A 16,650-nucleotide genomic window follows, 5' to 3' on the forward strand; every position below is an offset into this window, starting at 1 on the left:
GAGTTGTTACTATAGAAACAATATAAACCTGTGATTTGCCTTAGCAGGAACCAATGGCAGAGCTGCTGTTAGAAAAAATTAATCAACACCTGGTGACCAATCAGAATAGAGAATTCAAATGTTATATAAATAAAAATATTACATGTAACACACACTGAGCTCCTATTTTAACCTTTGTCAGCCAATTCAATCTATTTTTAGTGAAAACTTCTTTCTAAATGTTAAGGTTCTCACAGGTTCTTCACAATTCTCACAGATACGTCCTACAGGAAACCATTCTTTATAATCTTTATACTTTATGGAAAGCAGGTTTCAGTATTTAAGCCATCAAGGTAATATCAATAGATGTGTATCTTGATATTAATAAGAGTGTTTAATCTCCTGCCATTTCGTGTGGAGCACATGGAAGAAGTGTGGCTCCCCAAGGAAAGGTGAATGTATCCAGGAAGGGTGGATAACCTTGCTTACAGTAAGTTTTCTTTTGAACACTGCCAGTATTTGTTTAATAAAATAACAGCAAATGATTTTCCCAGTAAAGAAGTTCACCAGAAGTGAATAAGTAATAACGGTTATTATTACTAATAAGGTTATTATCAGTAATTGAATAAATATCCTTCAAAGATTGGATGAGCTACTTGTGGAATATTCCGATTGAGACAAATAATTCACTTAAAACACTACTCCATACAATATATTCATATCTAAAGAACACTAGGATTTCTTCATTTTAAATTTATATACTATGAAATGTGGTTGGAAGCACCATTTTATGGTGAAAATGTGAGGAAGTTTGCTATAATGATGTCAATGCCTTTAATGCACAGGCCATTTCCTGGCATTGAAATACTAGGTTAGGCCTGTCTCACTTCACAAACACAGGATGTGGGCCCTGGTCAGATTTATGGGCAGCAAATAGGCAGTATAAACCAGTAAAATATATGTGCACAATAAAGCTGTTATAATATGTGCAACAATTTGTGTATTGTTTTAAATTTAGTTCTCAAAAAAGCAAATGGTAAGACTTGAGATTTAAAGAAAAACATTAACCAGCTCACCTAACTGTGAACTACACCAGCACATGTAAAACAGATTGTGAATCTGTCCTTTCAGAGGAGAGTGAGACACAGTGATGCTGTATCTAGAGTAAGTGTGTGGTATATTGTATATTACACGACAGTTCCAATCCACTAATTTGATTGAACAAGTGGTGTTTGAAGGGTGCTTATATTTAGTGTAACCTCACTGGGACGTTTCACTCTTTGTATCACCCGCTTGTCTGTGTTCGTGTGTAAAATTCCAATTCTAGCAACAGTCCCACTGACACTTACTACACTAGAGTTAGCGACTTCATCAGCAGACATGGCAAATGCTACATTTTTCATGAATATAACTTCGGACATAAGATATGAAAGCTCATCAGATGAAGATGAGAAGGAAGAAGATAAGCCAATTTCACTGGATGCACCAATGGGCTATCAGTGAATATGGATTCATCAGGATGTATTTCTTAATAAATAATAAATAAATAAACTAATTATATGGCCATATTGTGTCTGAAATGTCAGTTACTCAATATAATTTTTTTCTTAGGTATAAAAGCAATATCACACTCACAATCGTGCTGTTACTGTATATCAGCATGGCACTCTGCCTATGGCTGAATCACAGCCATGCTGATATTCAGTGGAAGCAATATTGCTTAATTTTTACATATCTCAGAGTATTTCCACAGCTGTGAAAAGAAATGCATGGCTTAATAATACAACTGAACAATCCATGTTAATTAATTAATTAAGCCATTCATTCAAGTAGCATTCAATCTGAAAATTAGGACATGTCAGTAAAGCTACTATGATTTTATTGGTAAGCTAAGCACATAGAATATTCTGGCCATAATGCAGTTCAGTAATAGGTCTGCAAATGCAATGTGCCATTAGAATGCCTAATTTCACCAGGATTTCAGTTCCACACAGCTAGGTAAACTTTGAATAACTAAGTGCCACTATTTTGGGTCTGACTTGTTTTCAGCAGAGAGACAATCTGGAAAAGAAGTCAAAACAAAGCATGGTGGTGAAGGCAATTGTTTTAGACTTCCAGGCAGGAACTTCCCTTGCGAAAAGACAAAAGAAGTGTGCTGATAAATATTATTTCCGTTTAGGATTATTCTCTAAACAGGATGAGGCTGTTTGAATAAGGCATTTCACGGCTGGGCTGTTTAAGCACATTCGAGGCCTACGAACAGCATCTAGTCTGGGACATGAACTGGATATATATGCGTTAAACCGGCGGGACGATGCTGCGCGCTCTGATCGCGGTGCTGTGCGCTCTGCTGCCTGCTCAAAGAGCCACTTGTGCCACCACCAAGTGCACAGCCAAAGAGTGCTTCACTCTCCACACAGAAAAGGTCAGGTTTGAGAAAGCCAGTGCGAACTGCTTCGAAAACGGCGGCTACTTGATTACAGTAAGAGACGATAATGATTTAGAAGCTGTGAAGTCACTTCTCGCGTTAGCCGGGAAGCTTTCAGTGCGGGAAAAAGTCTGGATAGGACTGAAGCTTTCTAAAGGGAGCTGTGTGCTCAGTGACAAGGGGCTGCACGGCTTCAGATGGATCTCCGGCGCCCCGGATTCCTCCTACTCCAACTGGAGAAACGAACCGAAGAGCACGTGCACGGAGGAGCGCTGCGTCTCGCTCTCTACTGCAACCGAGGGCCTGAAATGGAGCGATGGCTCTTGTAGGGAGCGCGCGCTGTATATGTGTGTGTATTATTTTAGGGGCATGTGCAAACCCTTGTTACTTGCAGGACCGGGAGAGGTTAATTACACGCTTCCATTTTTAAAAGTGCCACTTAAACAAGACCGCGGTTTGGCTATGTTACCTCATGCAACATTCGCTGAGATAAGGTGCGCGTATGACAGTGAGGTGAACACTTATGCGGTGTGTAACGAAAGAGGCGCGCATTTCGTCTGGGAAAAGCCCGGGCCATACTGCGCCTCGGGTCAGCGGAGCTGCAAAACCAGAAACGGGGGATGTGATCAGCTGTGCTTTGATGATGGTGATGTCGGAGTGCGTTGTGACTGTAAGGAGGACTACTACCTCGGCAACGATAAAGTCACATGTTTCCTTAAAGACGCCTGCCGCAATTCACCCTGCAAACACGAGTGCACGCCGACAGCCACCGGGTTTGCATGCACGTGTCCAGAGGGCTTTGAGCTTTCCGAAGACAAGGTCAGCTGCAAAGATGTTGACGAATGTAACCAGGACATTTGCAATGGTCATATATGTCACAATAAACAAGGGGGCTATGAGTGTGAATGCAAGAAAGGCTTTAAGGACGTTGATGGTGTGTGCGAGGACATAGACGAATGTGCAGAAACGGTGTGCGCGCGTCACGCCAAGTGTCTCAATTCCGAGGGTTCGTTCTCTTGTTACTGCTCTCCTGGCTTTAGAAAGTATGGAGAGCAATGTGTAGATATCGACGAATGTCTGAATCGGCCTTGTGAAGGTTTATGTAGCAATACAGACGGAAGCTACACGTGTTCTTGTGGCCCAGGCTTCCGCTTAGCTGAGAACCGCATCAGCTGTGTTCCAGACCAAAAGCGCGCAACAACTTCTCGTGATTTCGAAATAGTGTTAACTAAAGGTTTGGATGAGCCAGCACTAACCACAGTCACGCCACGTTTAAACACAGAGACAACTGCGGAAGCGCACCAAAGCGTGCGCAATGATGGCTCAGTTGTCGCTTCTTGGGTTTTGGTGTATGCTTTGGGCTCGGTAATCCCCCTTCTCCTCCTGATTACTCTCACTGCGGTGATTGTTGTGCACCGCTGGAATCGCTCACGCAAAGACGCCCAGAAGAAAAGCGCCACAGCAGACAGCTACTGCTGGGTGTCTTCTGGATACACACCTCACTTAGAAACACAGCGGAAGAGAATATACTGACTGCGCAACACTATTATAATGGACTCCAACAGACCAGAAGAAAACTTTACTATTGTTTTGGTTTTTTATTTTACGCACTATTACTTGTACTTTGAATTCTTTGTGATTTTTTTTTATCAATAAGACGTAACATTTGATACAAGACATTCCTACTGTCTCACTGCACTGAACCACAGATCAAATCACCTTTGATCAATAACAACACAGAAGCTTAATACAGCTTATGCTTATCATCAAAAAATATGCTTGTAAATGAACAAGTACTTCACACATAGCCAGGGGGTCCACAGTCATCATTTTAATAATGTGCAGAATGTTGAGATTACTATAAACTAGCCTCCTATCAACTGCAATCAAGGTTACAAAGTTATACACTCTATAAAACCTTTCAAAGGAGTGCGAAGTTCAGGTTCTACCTGAACTTCTTTTAATAAACACTCAGTTATCAGGTTTTACAAAGAACCTTTAAGGATTCCCACAGAACAACAAACAGAGTTTTTAGGGATGTGATTGTTGTAGCTGTTATTTAATTATTATTATAGTTATAAGCTTATTTGGCTGATCACAGTAACTGAATGGGTTTAAAATTATACCAATCACACCAATGTTTTTCTTAAAAGAAGCTCCGTAACTTGAAAACAAGCATAAATAATGTCAACTCGAATCTAACTGCAGGTGTAATAAAACTGTTTACAAGATACAAAATGTTTTAAATCTATGTTTGAACACATTGTAACTGGTTTAGGTTGAGTGGGTGATAAGTTCAGAAATCAATAATCTGTAAAGCAATGTGCTTAATAGTTGGATTATGATAATAAAACAAATCTGAGCCTCAATCATAAATGTCTGTGAGATTTTTTCTGGCCTTGTCTACTCGGTAGGAACTCACTTTCATGTTTTATTTATATGAACTTTTCGAATATTGATATTATTGATGTAGGTTTCTTTTCACATGATATATTGCCCTAATACTGTAATTTAATATGGCAAAACATAGGAACTGCAAAAAATCTATTTAAAGTACCCTGAACTCAAAAATGTGACTTTTAAATTGTTTAGTCACCTGGGATAGTTGATATTAATGGTGTAATTTGCATATTAAAGGATACCGAATATTCTGTTTACTTGTTACAGAGTGGCTGATCCACTATTTTCTGTTGTAATGTAGTATTACTTCATAGTTACAGAGTCTCTCTCATCAGTAAATATGGTGGTATATAAACAATATCGTTATATAAACACAACTATATAAACACAGCATATGTAGTAGTTGTTATCACTAACAAACTGCCTCCAGCTTGCTACCTGGCTTCATTACACAGTAACAACTATAGGTACCTATGAATTTTAAACCAAAGTGGTTAAATAAATTATATGACTTTTTAGAACATACTTGAGCCAAATTTAACAACTAAAAGTAATCAAAATACTATATCAAAAAGTGGAAACCCTGGGATGTATTGAGTAGACCTACACTTATGACTGATGTGAGTTTTTTAAACACTTCTGTAGCAGAAGCAATTCATGACCACAGATTTTGGTGAAGCAGGACATTAATAACCACATAGCTTCAAACAAAATTAAGTCAAAAGACTATCACAGTTTACACTACAGGCTATGAAATTTTATAGTAATTTTTAGAGTAATTTGGTTATAAGCACTCGAGTGTTGACCACATACAGTCATCCACCATACAGTCTAGCAGTTTTGAGTGATTTTAGACATACTTTTTTCAACTGGGTTTGAAACAGCAGGTGTGTTTCCCTTCACCAGTGAGGCACACAAAAGAGCTAATATCATTAACCAGGGTTGCAAGGTTTCATCAAAATTTCCAGCCTATCAACATCTGAAGAAGCACACAAAAAAAAATAAAACTAGCCCAAATAAAAATGGAAAATGGATACCTATTTTTTCTCTGCATGGGAAACAATGTCAACGTGGTGCACACACACTTCTGATGTATGGACATAATCGACTCCATAATTCTCTTTTCCCTCTTCCAATTTTTGCAAAATATTTAAAATAGGAATGGTTCTGTATATCGAAGACACACTGTCTAGACACTTTGCCTGTTTGCAAAAATTTCTTAGATAGGATTTCCTATTATTTTCTATGAAACAAGGCAGTTACTGAACAGTGGGTGTTGGTCTTATGACTGTATTCCAACGAAGAAAAGTTGAGCCAGAAATGACACGTTTCCTTCTTCTTTCAACATTTATTAAGGTGCCTAAAGTTTGGGACTCCAGCATTTTGGCTCACACACGAGATCAGTCTGTAGATAAGATAAAGAATTTGCTGGAGAATGGATTCCTACAGACCTGTCATCTCCTTTATTATTTTAATCTCCGTCCATGTGGGACATACACTACGGTGTGCATGCAAAGAAGATTTAAGAACTTGCATAAGTATTCATAACATGCAAGCTGACTTCAAAACTGCCCAGAAGATCTGCATGGAAAATGGAGGTAAATTACTAACGCCATCGAGTAAAATTATTGACAGTTTGCTTTTCAACACAACAGGACACTTCTGGATTGGGGCAGAAGGTAAATGTTTAAGCAGTAGCAGAAATTCTCAACGTGATTCCAAGACTCTGAACAGAGGAGGGGAAGATGTGGCGTGTTCCTCACAGTGCATGTGGGTTTCTAGTAACAGGAAGTTTGAGCGGCCGTGCGAGGAACAGGCCGACGGATTTTTGTGTGACGGCATTCAGTGGGAAAACTGCTGGGAGGATACACCGTCTGAAGTGCAAATTCTGAATAAGAAAGACTGTTCACTTGCTCCATGCGAACACCGGTGTAAAAATGTTCCTGGAGGCCACATGTGTTCCTGCCTTCCGAGGTTCAGGCCAAGCAGGAAACATCCTGAACGTTGTGAGCACTACTGCAACTCTGCCACGTGCCCACAGCTTTGCCCCACATGTGAGTGTCCTGAAGGCTTCATCAAAGACGAGAAACAGTGCACAGATTTAGACGAGTGCAAGTTCCAAAACTGTGCGCAAAAATGCAGGAACACGATTGGAAGTTATAAGTGCTCTTGCCACAAAGGGTTCATGCTGGTAAACAAATCTAAATGTGTTCCTCTTATAAAACCAACTCCATTAACTGCCACGCTTGTTACACCATCTGTAAATTACACGCTGAGTCATGCGGCTTTTGCCACTCCAGCAGAGTATATTGGTCTTACACTGTTTATCATTCTGGCAATATCTGCTCTGATTGGACTTCTGTATTATTTGCGAAAAAGCAAATCTGATGTACTTCTAAAAAATAGTGATGCTCCAGATGACACCACAGTTCAAGAGGCACAGTTACACCTGTAAAACTACTTCTTGTCTTCACGACCAGGAATAACATCTTGGGTGACATTGTTTTAATTTTAGTCAGTTTAAGTTACATGTTGAAGTAATGTTATTAATTTCTTATGTTTATAAGCTCATAGCAATGTAAACATGTATTGCTAAAAATGATGGTCAGAGTAAACTTATTTACACATAAATTGCAGATTTCTTTAGTCTGAATAATTATGTAGTGCTAACAAAAAATGTGTGGTAATATTTGTCATAATGAAAGAACTAATGATGGACAGTGTTGTACACCAAAGTACCCAAACATCATATTTGAGTAACAGTGTTCAAAGTATCTTATATTATGTGTACTTAACTATCAAAATACTTGGGTATGAAAATGTGCAGGGGGATCCAGAATGCCAATTTTATGCCAAACAATAATGAGTTATATATATATATATATATATATATATATATATATATATATATATATATATATGTATATATATTCTTGTCTGTATCAAGGTTTAATTAATCATACTGTGATGGTGACTTTAAATGAAATCCAGATTTACATCAGGCATTTAAGCAAGAATGGAATAACTGAAACTACTTGGGCCACATTAGTACCATACATTCAGTGACTATGTTAATATTAGTTGTAGAGGTTTTTCTTTCAGCTGCTCAATCACTGGTTTGCACATTTGATTTAGCACAGGTTTTATGCCAGATGCTGTTCCTGACACAACCCTCCCATTTTATCCAGGCTTGGGACCAGCACTGAGAGTACACTCCCAGTGGCCGGGTTGGTTCCCTGCCCAGGGATCAAACCTGGGCCACGGCGGTGAGCACAGAGGAGCCTTAACCATCAGGCCACCAGGGAAACTATGCTAATATTAATTAACCTTGTTAAATGAAAAGAGTACAAGTATTTATTTAAGTTAGTATAAGTCTCACTTTATAAAATAATGTGGATCTTGTGATTATTCCACATTATGTGACATCTTGTGGATCTTGTGAAATCTTGTGGATTTCTGCTAATTGCAAAAGACTTCATTTGGTAACTGAACTGTCACATTGCCACAAGATATGTACACAATTTGAGTCAATCAGTCACTGATTTCAAACCACCACTGATGATGCTGATCTTCCAAAACTGCATGCCATTGCTAAGTTTCAGGTAGCAGTTAGCTAGCTGGCTCAGGTGCCAATGTAGTTTGCCAATTATGTTGTTTAGCCAACTCTGTTAATGGAAAGCTAGCTAAAGATTACCTGTTAAAACAGATCCAAATTGATTCAGCTTTATTCAAATTGATTCAGTTTAGTTATTTTGGATGAGAAGACAGATTGCCTAAAGACAGCTTGACTAGGCTAAAAAGTATTTATTTACTTTCTATACACAGTCATACAAAGTCATCTGCAAGGTAAAAAGTAGTAATGAGTTGCTTATGAATCCACTGGGAACAAAATCAAAATCACAAAGGGCTCTTCAAAAAATCACATGTGAAGAGCCCTTCTGGTGACTGGACAAGAAAAAGTTAATGAAGGCATTTGTGAAAATGTTTGTAATCTGAAAGGTTAAACTCATAGTAGATTACATCTGTCTAAGCCAAGCGACAGGATGGTATTAAAGGAGTAAAACTATTTTATGGTGAACTCTAATCAGTGTGCTCAGTCCAAATGCTGTATTTATACTTATCAGACTACCTCTTGCTTTTGTTTTGACATGTTCATTTTCTCCCCTACCCAAAATAACACAACATTAGCTTGCTAACCGGCTTGCTAGCTAAATTTACTGCAAATAGTTGACCATAGCAGAGGTTCTCAAACCTTTTACAGCCAGGGACCTTTTTGTAGCCCTATAACTGTTAAACAAACAAATAAACAAACGAAAATCCACAGACACCCTCGGTACAGATTTATTTTCTGAACATAAATTATTCAAATATTGGGCACAATTTTTAAATGTGTGCAATAATAATTTGTCTTTTATTATAGATATAGATCTTTTTTCCCCAGACTTTTTTTTTCTTTTCTTTTTACTATGTTTAATTCCCTGCAATGTGAAATCAAACCAAATATCAAATGGAGCAAAAGAATTAATTTCATTCTGATTCAGTTTCAGTTAACAGACTAATAAGTGAGAAAATGATTTTAAATGATGGAGGTCATGTTAGGGAGCATTATAGTGCTACTTTTGATGCAGAGAAAAGAACACAGATGATGGTGTGCTCACAGAACTGAAGGTCCTGATGTGTTTTTCATCTCTTTGAGCTGATAGAGAGAGAACCAGCAAGTGTGAATTTCTCTTTGGAAGTTGCATTTTGATTTGTCTTTTTTCTCTCTGATTTTAACCTCTGTGTCATAAACATTCTTTTTTTTGCATATTGTCCATAGGTACATATACTTATCCATAAATGAAGCACCATTTTATAGCAGTATAAAAATAAATACTTTTGAAACACACACCTATATGCCTACATATTCACCAAATATTCATAAATATATATTTTCCCCTCACCAGCCACTCCAACAAGAACAATATATACCAATATATATACCTGCTTATTTATGCAGTTATCCAAATAGCTGTGGGTCATGTCATGTGGCAGCACCACAAGGCAGAAAATCATGCAGATACCAGTTTAAAACCTCAGTTATTGTTCAAATAAGACTTCGGTGTTGAGGAGAAAGTGATCCCACTGACTCCATCCACAGCACAGCTGGGCTGGTCCAAGCACCTCAGAAAATGCTGAGTTCGTGTCAAAAAGTATCGACGATTAGGATCAGAATCACTTCATTGATAACAGGTTTATGATAATTACTACTGAACATGAGTAATTATAAAACGCTTCTATTTGTTTTTCACTGGAATTTTGTTGGTTGCTATATCACGTTAAAGGTAGGAAAAATATCTGACAGACTTATCTTGGATTAATTTTTTTTTTACATCACAGAAACCTGCAGTTTCTACAGTTAACAGAGGTGTGTATATTTTTTTATATCCACTGTATGAAACATCTAAACATTTTTGTCTGTACTCTGTGTCTCGATACCTCCATGCATCTCTATCTGTTTTCTTAGTGCCATTCTACTTTGCAATAAATGGATCATAGTCATAAGAGGGAAAGAGTAGATTAGATGCATGTTAGTGTGTTTTAGTTCATTGGAAAACCCTTTTAACTCTTGTGTTCCGTTTGGGCAAAATGATCCATTACTTAAAGTGGAACCATACTCAATTTTTTTTTTCTTTTTTTTTATGATGTGAAACTTTGTGTGCTTGGCTCATTTTCAACATGAAAAGTACAAATTTACTTTTTGGTGCATCCCCTATAACCTGTCTTCATATTTATACTACACAGGTATGGTTCAGGTTATTTTGACTCAAGAATAAATCAGATTGCAAAATAATAAGAAGTGAAATATCAATTGATAGTAACTGCTTCTTACAAAAATAAAACAAATAAGTGAATTCAGTCTGTTACATCTGTAATGTCTCTTTCTTATTAGCACTTATACCTGATTACATACACCTGCTGTTAAGAGCATCTCTAGGCATGAAAAGTGGTTTTGTATGTCTTTACTGTTCCCTAAATTAGTTGTTTTGTGTGTCTTTACTGATCCCTAAAAACAGCATTTTAAGACAGTCTCTTTAAATATCTTGTTTGTTTGTTTTTTGTCTCAGCTGCCCATGTTAATAACCCATGAACAGTATGTACATTGCTAGGTAATATTTCCTATATCATTGGTCACTCAAAAAATGTAATTAGTATTTCAATGTAATTTAAAATGTATGGAGTTGTGACTGAGGACTTTATGATGATCAACATTTATTATACAGTTTATATAAATGGTGGTGCTTCCCCTGCCGCAATGGTCTAACTGCTCAGTAGCCCAGAACACATAAATCATCATGAGACAGTATATGCATTTTATAAAGTCCACCTATTCAGTAGCCTTACTGTCTTTTCCAGTCTATTGTAAAATGTAATCCACACAGATAAAGCACTAATATTGAACTATTGAATTAGTTAATCAAAGGAAACTTGCATTGCTTCCTCTTTTACAAGCAGCTTTTTCTAAAATAGGATGCAGATGCCGTCTAAATATTTTATGCATGTGTCTAAACAGTAAACTGACAAATATTTACGTGTACGACTTTTTTTTCCCCATATTCTCCCCAATTTAGTCAGTACACAATTTCCACCCACTCGCTAACTCTCCTCCATTATGTGACTGCTACTTACTGGGGGGATGAAGCCAACCTCTGCCTCTTTTTGAATTGCTGCTTATGGAGCCTTACAGGGCAGTGTAACACACAGTGCTATCTGCATACACAAACTCACATATGGGGAGAAAGATTTTAGAGTGACCGTATTCCACTGAGGAAAGGCTGAGCCAGAAATGACATAAGTACATCTAGGAGGGGTTTCCTTCCTCTTTTGACAATTGTTAAGCCACTAGTGCTTAAAGCTTTCATCCCAGCATTTTGGCTCACACACGAGATCAGTCTGTATAAGATAAAGAATTTGCTGGAGAATGGATTCCTACAGACCTGTCATCTCCTTTATTATTTTAATCTCCGTCCATGTGGGACATACACTACGGTGTGCATGCAAAGAAGATTTAAGAACTTGCATAAGTATTCATAACATGCAAGCTGACTTCAAAACTGCCCAGAAGATCTGCATGGAAAATGGAGGTAAATTACTAACGCCATCGAGTAAAATTATTGACAGTTTGCTTTTCAACACAACAGGACACTTCTGGATTGGGGCAGAAGGTAAATGTTTAAGCAGTAGCAGAAATTCTCAACGTGATTCTGAGACTCTGAACAGAGGAGGGGAAGATGTGGCGTGTTCCTCACAGTGCATGTGGGTTTCTAGTAACAGGAAGTTTGAGCGGCCGTGCGAGGAACAGGCCGACGGCTTTTTGTGTGACGGCATTCAGTGGGAAAACTGCTGGGAGGATACACCGTCTGAAGTGCAAATTCTGAATAAGAAAGACTGTTCACTTGCTCCATGCGAACACCGGTGTAAAAATGTTCCTGGAGGCCACATGTGTTCCTGCCTTCCGAGGTTCAGGCCAAGCAGGAAACATCCTGAACGTTGTGAGTACTACTGCAACTCTGCCACGTGCCCACAGCTTTGCCCCACATGTGAGTGTCCTGAAGGCTTCATCAAAGACGAGAAACAGTGCACAGATTTAGACGAGTGCAAGTCGAATCACCACAACTGTGCGCAAAAATGCAGGAATACATTCGGAAGATACAAGTGCTCTTGCCACGAAGGGTTCATGCTGGTAAACAAATCTAAATGTGTTCCTCTTATAAAACCAACTCCATTAACTGCCATGCTTGGTACACCATCTGTAAATTACACGCTGAGTCATGCGGCTTTTGCCACTCCAGCAGAGTATATTGGTCTTACACTGTTTATCATTCTGGCAATATCTGCTCTGATTGGACTTCTGTATTATTTGCGAAAAAGCAAATCTGATGTACTTCTAAAAAATAGCGATGCTCCAGACGACACCACAGTTCAAGAGGCACAGTTACACCTGTAAAACTACTTCTTGTCTTCACGACCAGGAATAACATCTTGGGTGACATTGTTTTAATTTTAGACAGTTTAAGATACATGTTGAAGTAATGTTATTAATTTCTTACATTTATGAGCTGATACCAATGTAAACATGTAATGCTAAAAACGATGATCAAATTAAACCTATTTACACATATTATATAATATTATACCTAATATTTAAGTCATAATGAAAGGACTAATGATGGACAGTGGTATATACCTAAGTACTCAGACATCATATTTGGTTTTAACATTTTATATACAATAAATAAGCTTTCTTATAAGCTGTAAACAAAAAAGTCCAGGATGCCATTTTTATGCCAAACAATAATGAGGTGTTGTAGTAGTAAAACTATAAACAATAAAGACAAACACTGAATGAATTTCAATGTGCCTGTGAGAGCAAAATTCATTTTGAAAATTCATCTCTCTTGTTCACCATATTCTTGTCTGTATCAAGGATTTATTAGTCATACTGAGGTGGTGGCTTTATATAAAAAACAGACTTACGTTAGGGTTTTAAGCAAGAACAGAATAACAGAAAGCACATGGGCCACATTAATACCATACATCCAGTACAAGATGATCCCTAGTTAAATGAGAAGCGTGCTATTTAGTATAAGATTCACTTTATAAAGTAATGTGGATTTCTACTGATTGCAAAAGACTTCAGTTGGTAACTGAACTGTCAAATTGCCTTACTTAGGTCATAATGTGTTTTTCTTCTCTTTGAGCTGGTAGAGAGAATGAGAGTTAGCAAGCATGAAATTCTCTTTGAACATTGCATTTTAATTTGCCTTTTTTCTCTCCGCTATCTGTGTCATAAACACCATTATTTTTATTATTTTTATGCATATTTGCATGTAATTACTAATAAATTTTACAGCAGTGTAAAATAAATACTTGGGAAAGAAATACACACACACACACTATACACCTATATGCATGCATATTTGCTAAATATTAATAAATACATATTTTCCCCTCACCAGCCACTCCACCAAGAACAATATACTGTATACCAATATACGTGCTTATTTATGCAGTTATCCAATAGGCATGGGGCATGTCGTGGTAGCAGTATAAGGCATAAAATCATGCAGATACCAGTCGAAAATATCAGTTAATGTTCACATAAAACATCAGTGTTGGGGGATAAAGTGATCCTACTGATCACCTCAGAAACTGCTGACTTGCTGGGAGCTCCACACACAACAGACCCCCGAGTTCACCCAGAGTGGCACAAAGATTATTGAGCTTGCAGAGGTACATTACTGGGCTGACCCATCCGACAGGCTTCAGCAATTCAATCAATAACTCATTGCATCCCAGTAGTGCATCCCAACTCCCGCTGCAACATACTGGTGGCAAGGTCAGAGCCTGGCACCAGCAGCACTCCATGGGCACACCCTGACTGTGTCAACAGTCCATGTCAGAGGTGACGATGCAATGGTGTGGTGAGTACCCTCCCATCTGCTCAGCACCAGTGGAGTGGCATACAAATGCCTCAGCCCATCCGCATATTGCTGCCAACCACATATATCACCCTCCAAGGCCACTTCCAGCTTGACAGTGCATCATGTTGCACAGCACAACCCAAACTGGTTCCACAGAAATGACAATGAATTCAGTGTATGTCAATGGCCACAAAGTGCCAAAGCAGTTCCGAGAGCAAATGGGGGCTCCTCCCCAGTATCAAGGATAAAGCAGTTACTGAAAGTGAGTGAGTGAGTGAGAATAGGTGAGAGTGAGAGTGTGAGTGAGAGTGTGAGCGTGAGTGTGTGTGAGTCACAGTGACAGTGACCTACAGTAGTATAGTATTTTATTTTCATGTTGTCGAGGGTCATGAACAAGCCATGTTGAATAACTGTCCCAGGCTGCTTACTCCCCTCTGATTCCATGTCGAAAACTTGAAAGTGTTAGTGTTAATTAAAAACATGGGATTATTCCATAGTGAGGTATTATCAGATGGAGAGAAACTGTGATTGCAGAATTTGTTTGTTTTCCACCAGGTGGTTAGAGGAGTGCTAATAATGTGGTATTTATACTAGATCTAGAGACATAGATCTTTTTTTAATTTCTGAACTTTCCACTCACAGAACTCATCTTTATAAAAAAAAAAATTGTCCACAAAGCCCAGGCAATAATAATAAATAAGCATTTTATTTTCTATGAATATCTTATTTATTCATTCAGTTCAGATATTTACAATGTGTATCAAAACTTTAAGTGGTCTTTAAGACTAGACTATATTCAATAATTCAGATGTACAATAAATGTGGTTGGGTATGCCATAGGTCTGTTACTTACACACGAAATAGCTCCTCTACTCACAGGGCTTGCATTTTCAGGGGATTACACAGGCCTCAGATTCTAGGCCAGAATGAGTGATTATAGATCAAACAGACAAGTAAACAAATAAAAAGAGTTTTGCAGCTGATGCTGTAAGAGTAACTTGTGCGTACTGCATATAGAGTGAATAACTGCAAATTAGAGTGAATTCAGATATAATAGGACAGTTTTTGATTTTTAACATTGTCTGAGCTTTCTTTCCATTAATAAAACAAATACCCCAGCACCTAACACATTTCTGAAAGTTTTATCTAAATGTGAAGGAAAAATCTTTGTATTTTATTTTAAAGAAGCATGGTTTACACTTTTGTCAATTCTGGTGAAAATTATTTTAAAGATGCTTGGGGCAGCATGTTTAGGAATGTGAGACACATATGCGGGACTTTCATTTCATCCTCTTTGACACATTTAAAACCATTACTTGAGCATTCTTATTCATGGCATCAATAAATAATAAATTTCAGTAAGAAGATTTTTTGAAAATCAACATATTCTAATATTGTGTGAATTAGACTAAGTAAAAATGACTACATATTAAGATATTGGCCTAAGTAACATTTTGTAATTCATTTCTTATAGCAGTAACAACAATAACTGGGTTTAGAAAATCTTCAGTATTTTCAAAATTCATAAGCAGTCTTTTCTAAAAAAATTAATATAAACAGATTAAATAAGTCACAGCAGAAAACCACTACAAAAATGTTACATTTTATAATTAATCTCTTAAAGTTGCAGCAGAACATGGGATTAAAAAAATAAACTTAGATATCAGTCTCTAAAATTATATGAACATAGTATATTAAGTAAAAATCTATACATTTTTGTGTCTCAGTGCCTTCCTGCATCTCTGAGTAGATTAATGTTAGTGTGTTTTACTTCATTGGAAATAAATTTTAACTCTATGCTCTGTTCAGGGTAAAAAATGACCTGTTTTAATGATTACCTAAAGTGGAACCATACTGCTTTTTTGTGATATGAAACTCTGTGTGCTTGGCTCATTTTGTCTTTTAAATATTATTTTCTGTCTCAGCTGCTCAATGTCAATAACCTGTGAACAGTACATACATTGCTAAGTAACATTTCTTATATTGTTGGTCACACAAAAAAGGCCATTGAAATTTACAATGTTTGGAGTTGTAAATAAGGACTTTGTTGTTAAACAGCTGATATAAATGGTGGTGCTCCACCTTCCCCACTGGACTAACTGCTCAGTAACCCAGAACACATAAATCATCATGAGACAGCTTATGCATTTTATTAAGTCCACCTGCTCTGTACCCTTACCATCTTTTCCTTCTTTTCTAGTCTATAGTAAATTGTAATCCACACAGTTGCACTAATACTGAACTGCTGAATTAGTCGATCAATTGTAAGTTGCATTGTTTCCTATTTTTTGTCTTTTATGAGCTTTTATTTTTCTGACATAGGGGCAGATGCTCTCTGAATACTCTGTGCATTTGTGTATAAAAGCAAACTCACAAATA

The 16,650-nt window shown here is 37.5% G+C and overlaps 2 protein-coding genes across 2 annotated transcripts; both read left to right on the top strand.

Annotated features, from left to right (window-relative positions):
* Positions 1-2,159: 2,159 nt before the first annotated feature.
* LOC113538992 (complement component C1q receptor) lies at positions 2,160-4,792 on the top strand. Its single transcript, XM_053237826.1, has one exon. The coding sequence runs from the start codon at positions 2,294-2,296 to the stop codon at positions 3,938-3,940; it is 1,647 nt and encodes a 548-aa protein (XP_053093801.1). The 5' UTR covers positions 2,160-2,293; the 3' UTR covers positions 3,941-4,792.
* A 6,896-nt stretch (positions 4,793-11,688) lies between these two features.
* Positions 11,689-13,203, top strand: LOC113538799 (signal peptide, CUB and EGF-like domain-containing protein 2). Its single transcript, XM_026934189.3, has one exon. It carries the CDS (start codon positions 11,769-11,771, stop codon positions 12,792-12,794), a length of 1,026 nt encoding a protein of 341 aa, XP_026789990.3. The 5' UTR covers positions 11,689-11,768; the 3' UTR covers positions 12,795-13,203.
* The last annotated feature ends 3,447 nt before the right edge of the window (positions 13,204-16,650 follow it).

This window comes from Pangasianodon hypophthalmus, chromosome 10 (assembly GCF_027358585.1).
Source record: "Pangasianodon hypophthalmus isolate fPanHyp1 chromosome 10, fPanHyp1.pri, whole genome shotgun sequence".
Lineage (NCBI taxonomy): Eukaryota > Metazoa > Chordata > Actinopteri > Siluriformes > Pangasiidae > Pangasianodon > Pangasianodon hypophthalmus.

What these genes read in the sequence shown, in the direction of transcription:
- LOC113538992 (XM_053237826.1), top strand. Translation starts at nt 2,294, where the DNA reads ATGCTGCGCGCTCTGATCGCGGTGCTGTGCGCTCTGCTGCCTGCTCAA.
- LOC113538799 (XM_026934189.3), top strand. Translation starts at nt 11,769, where the DNA reads ATGGATTCCTACAGACCTGTCATCTCCTTTATTATTTTAATCTCCGTC.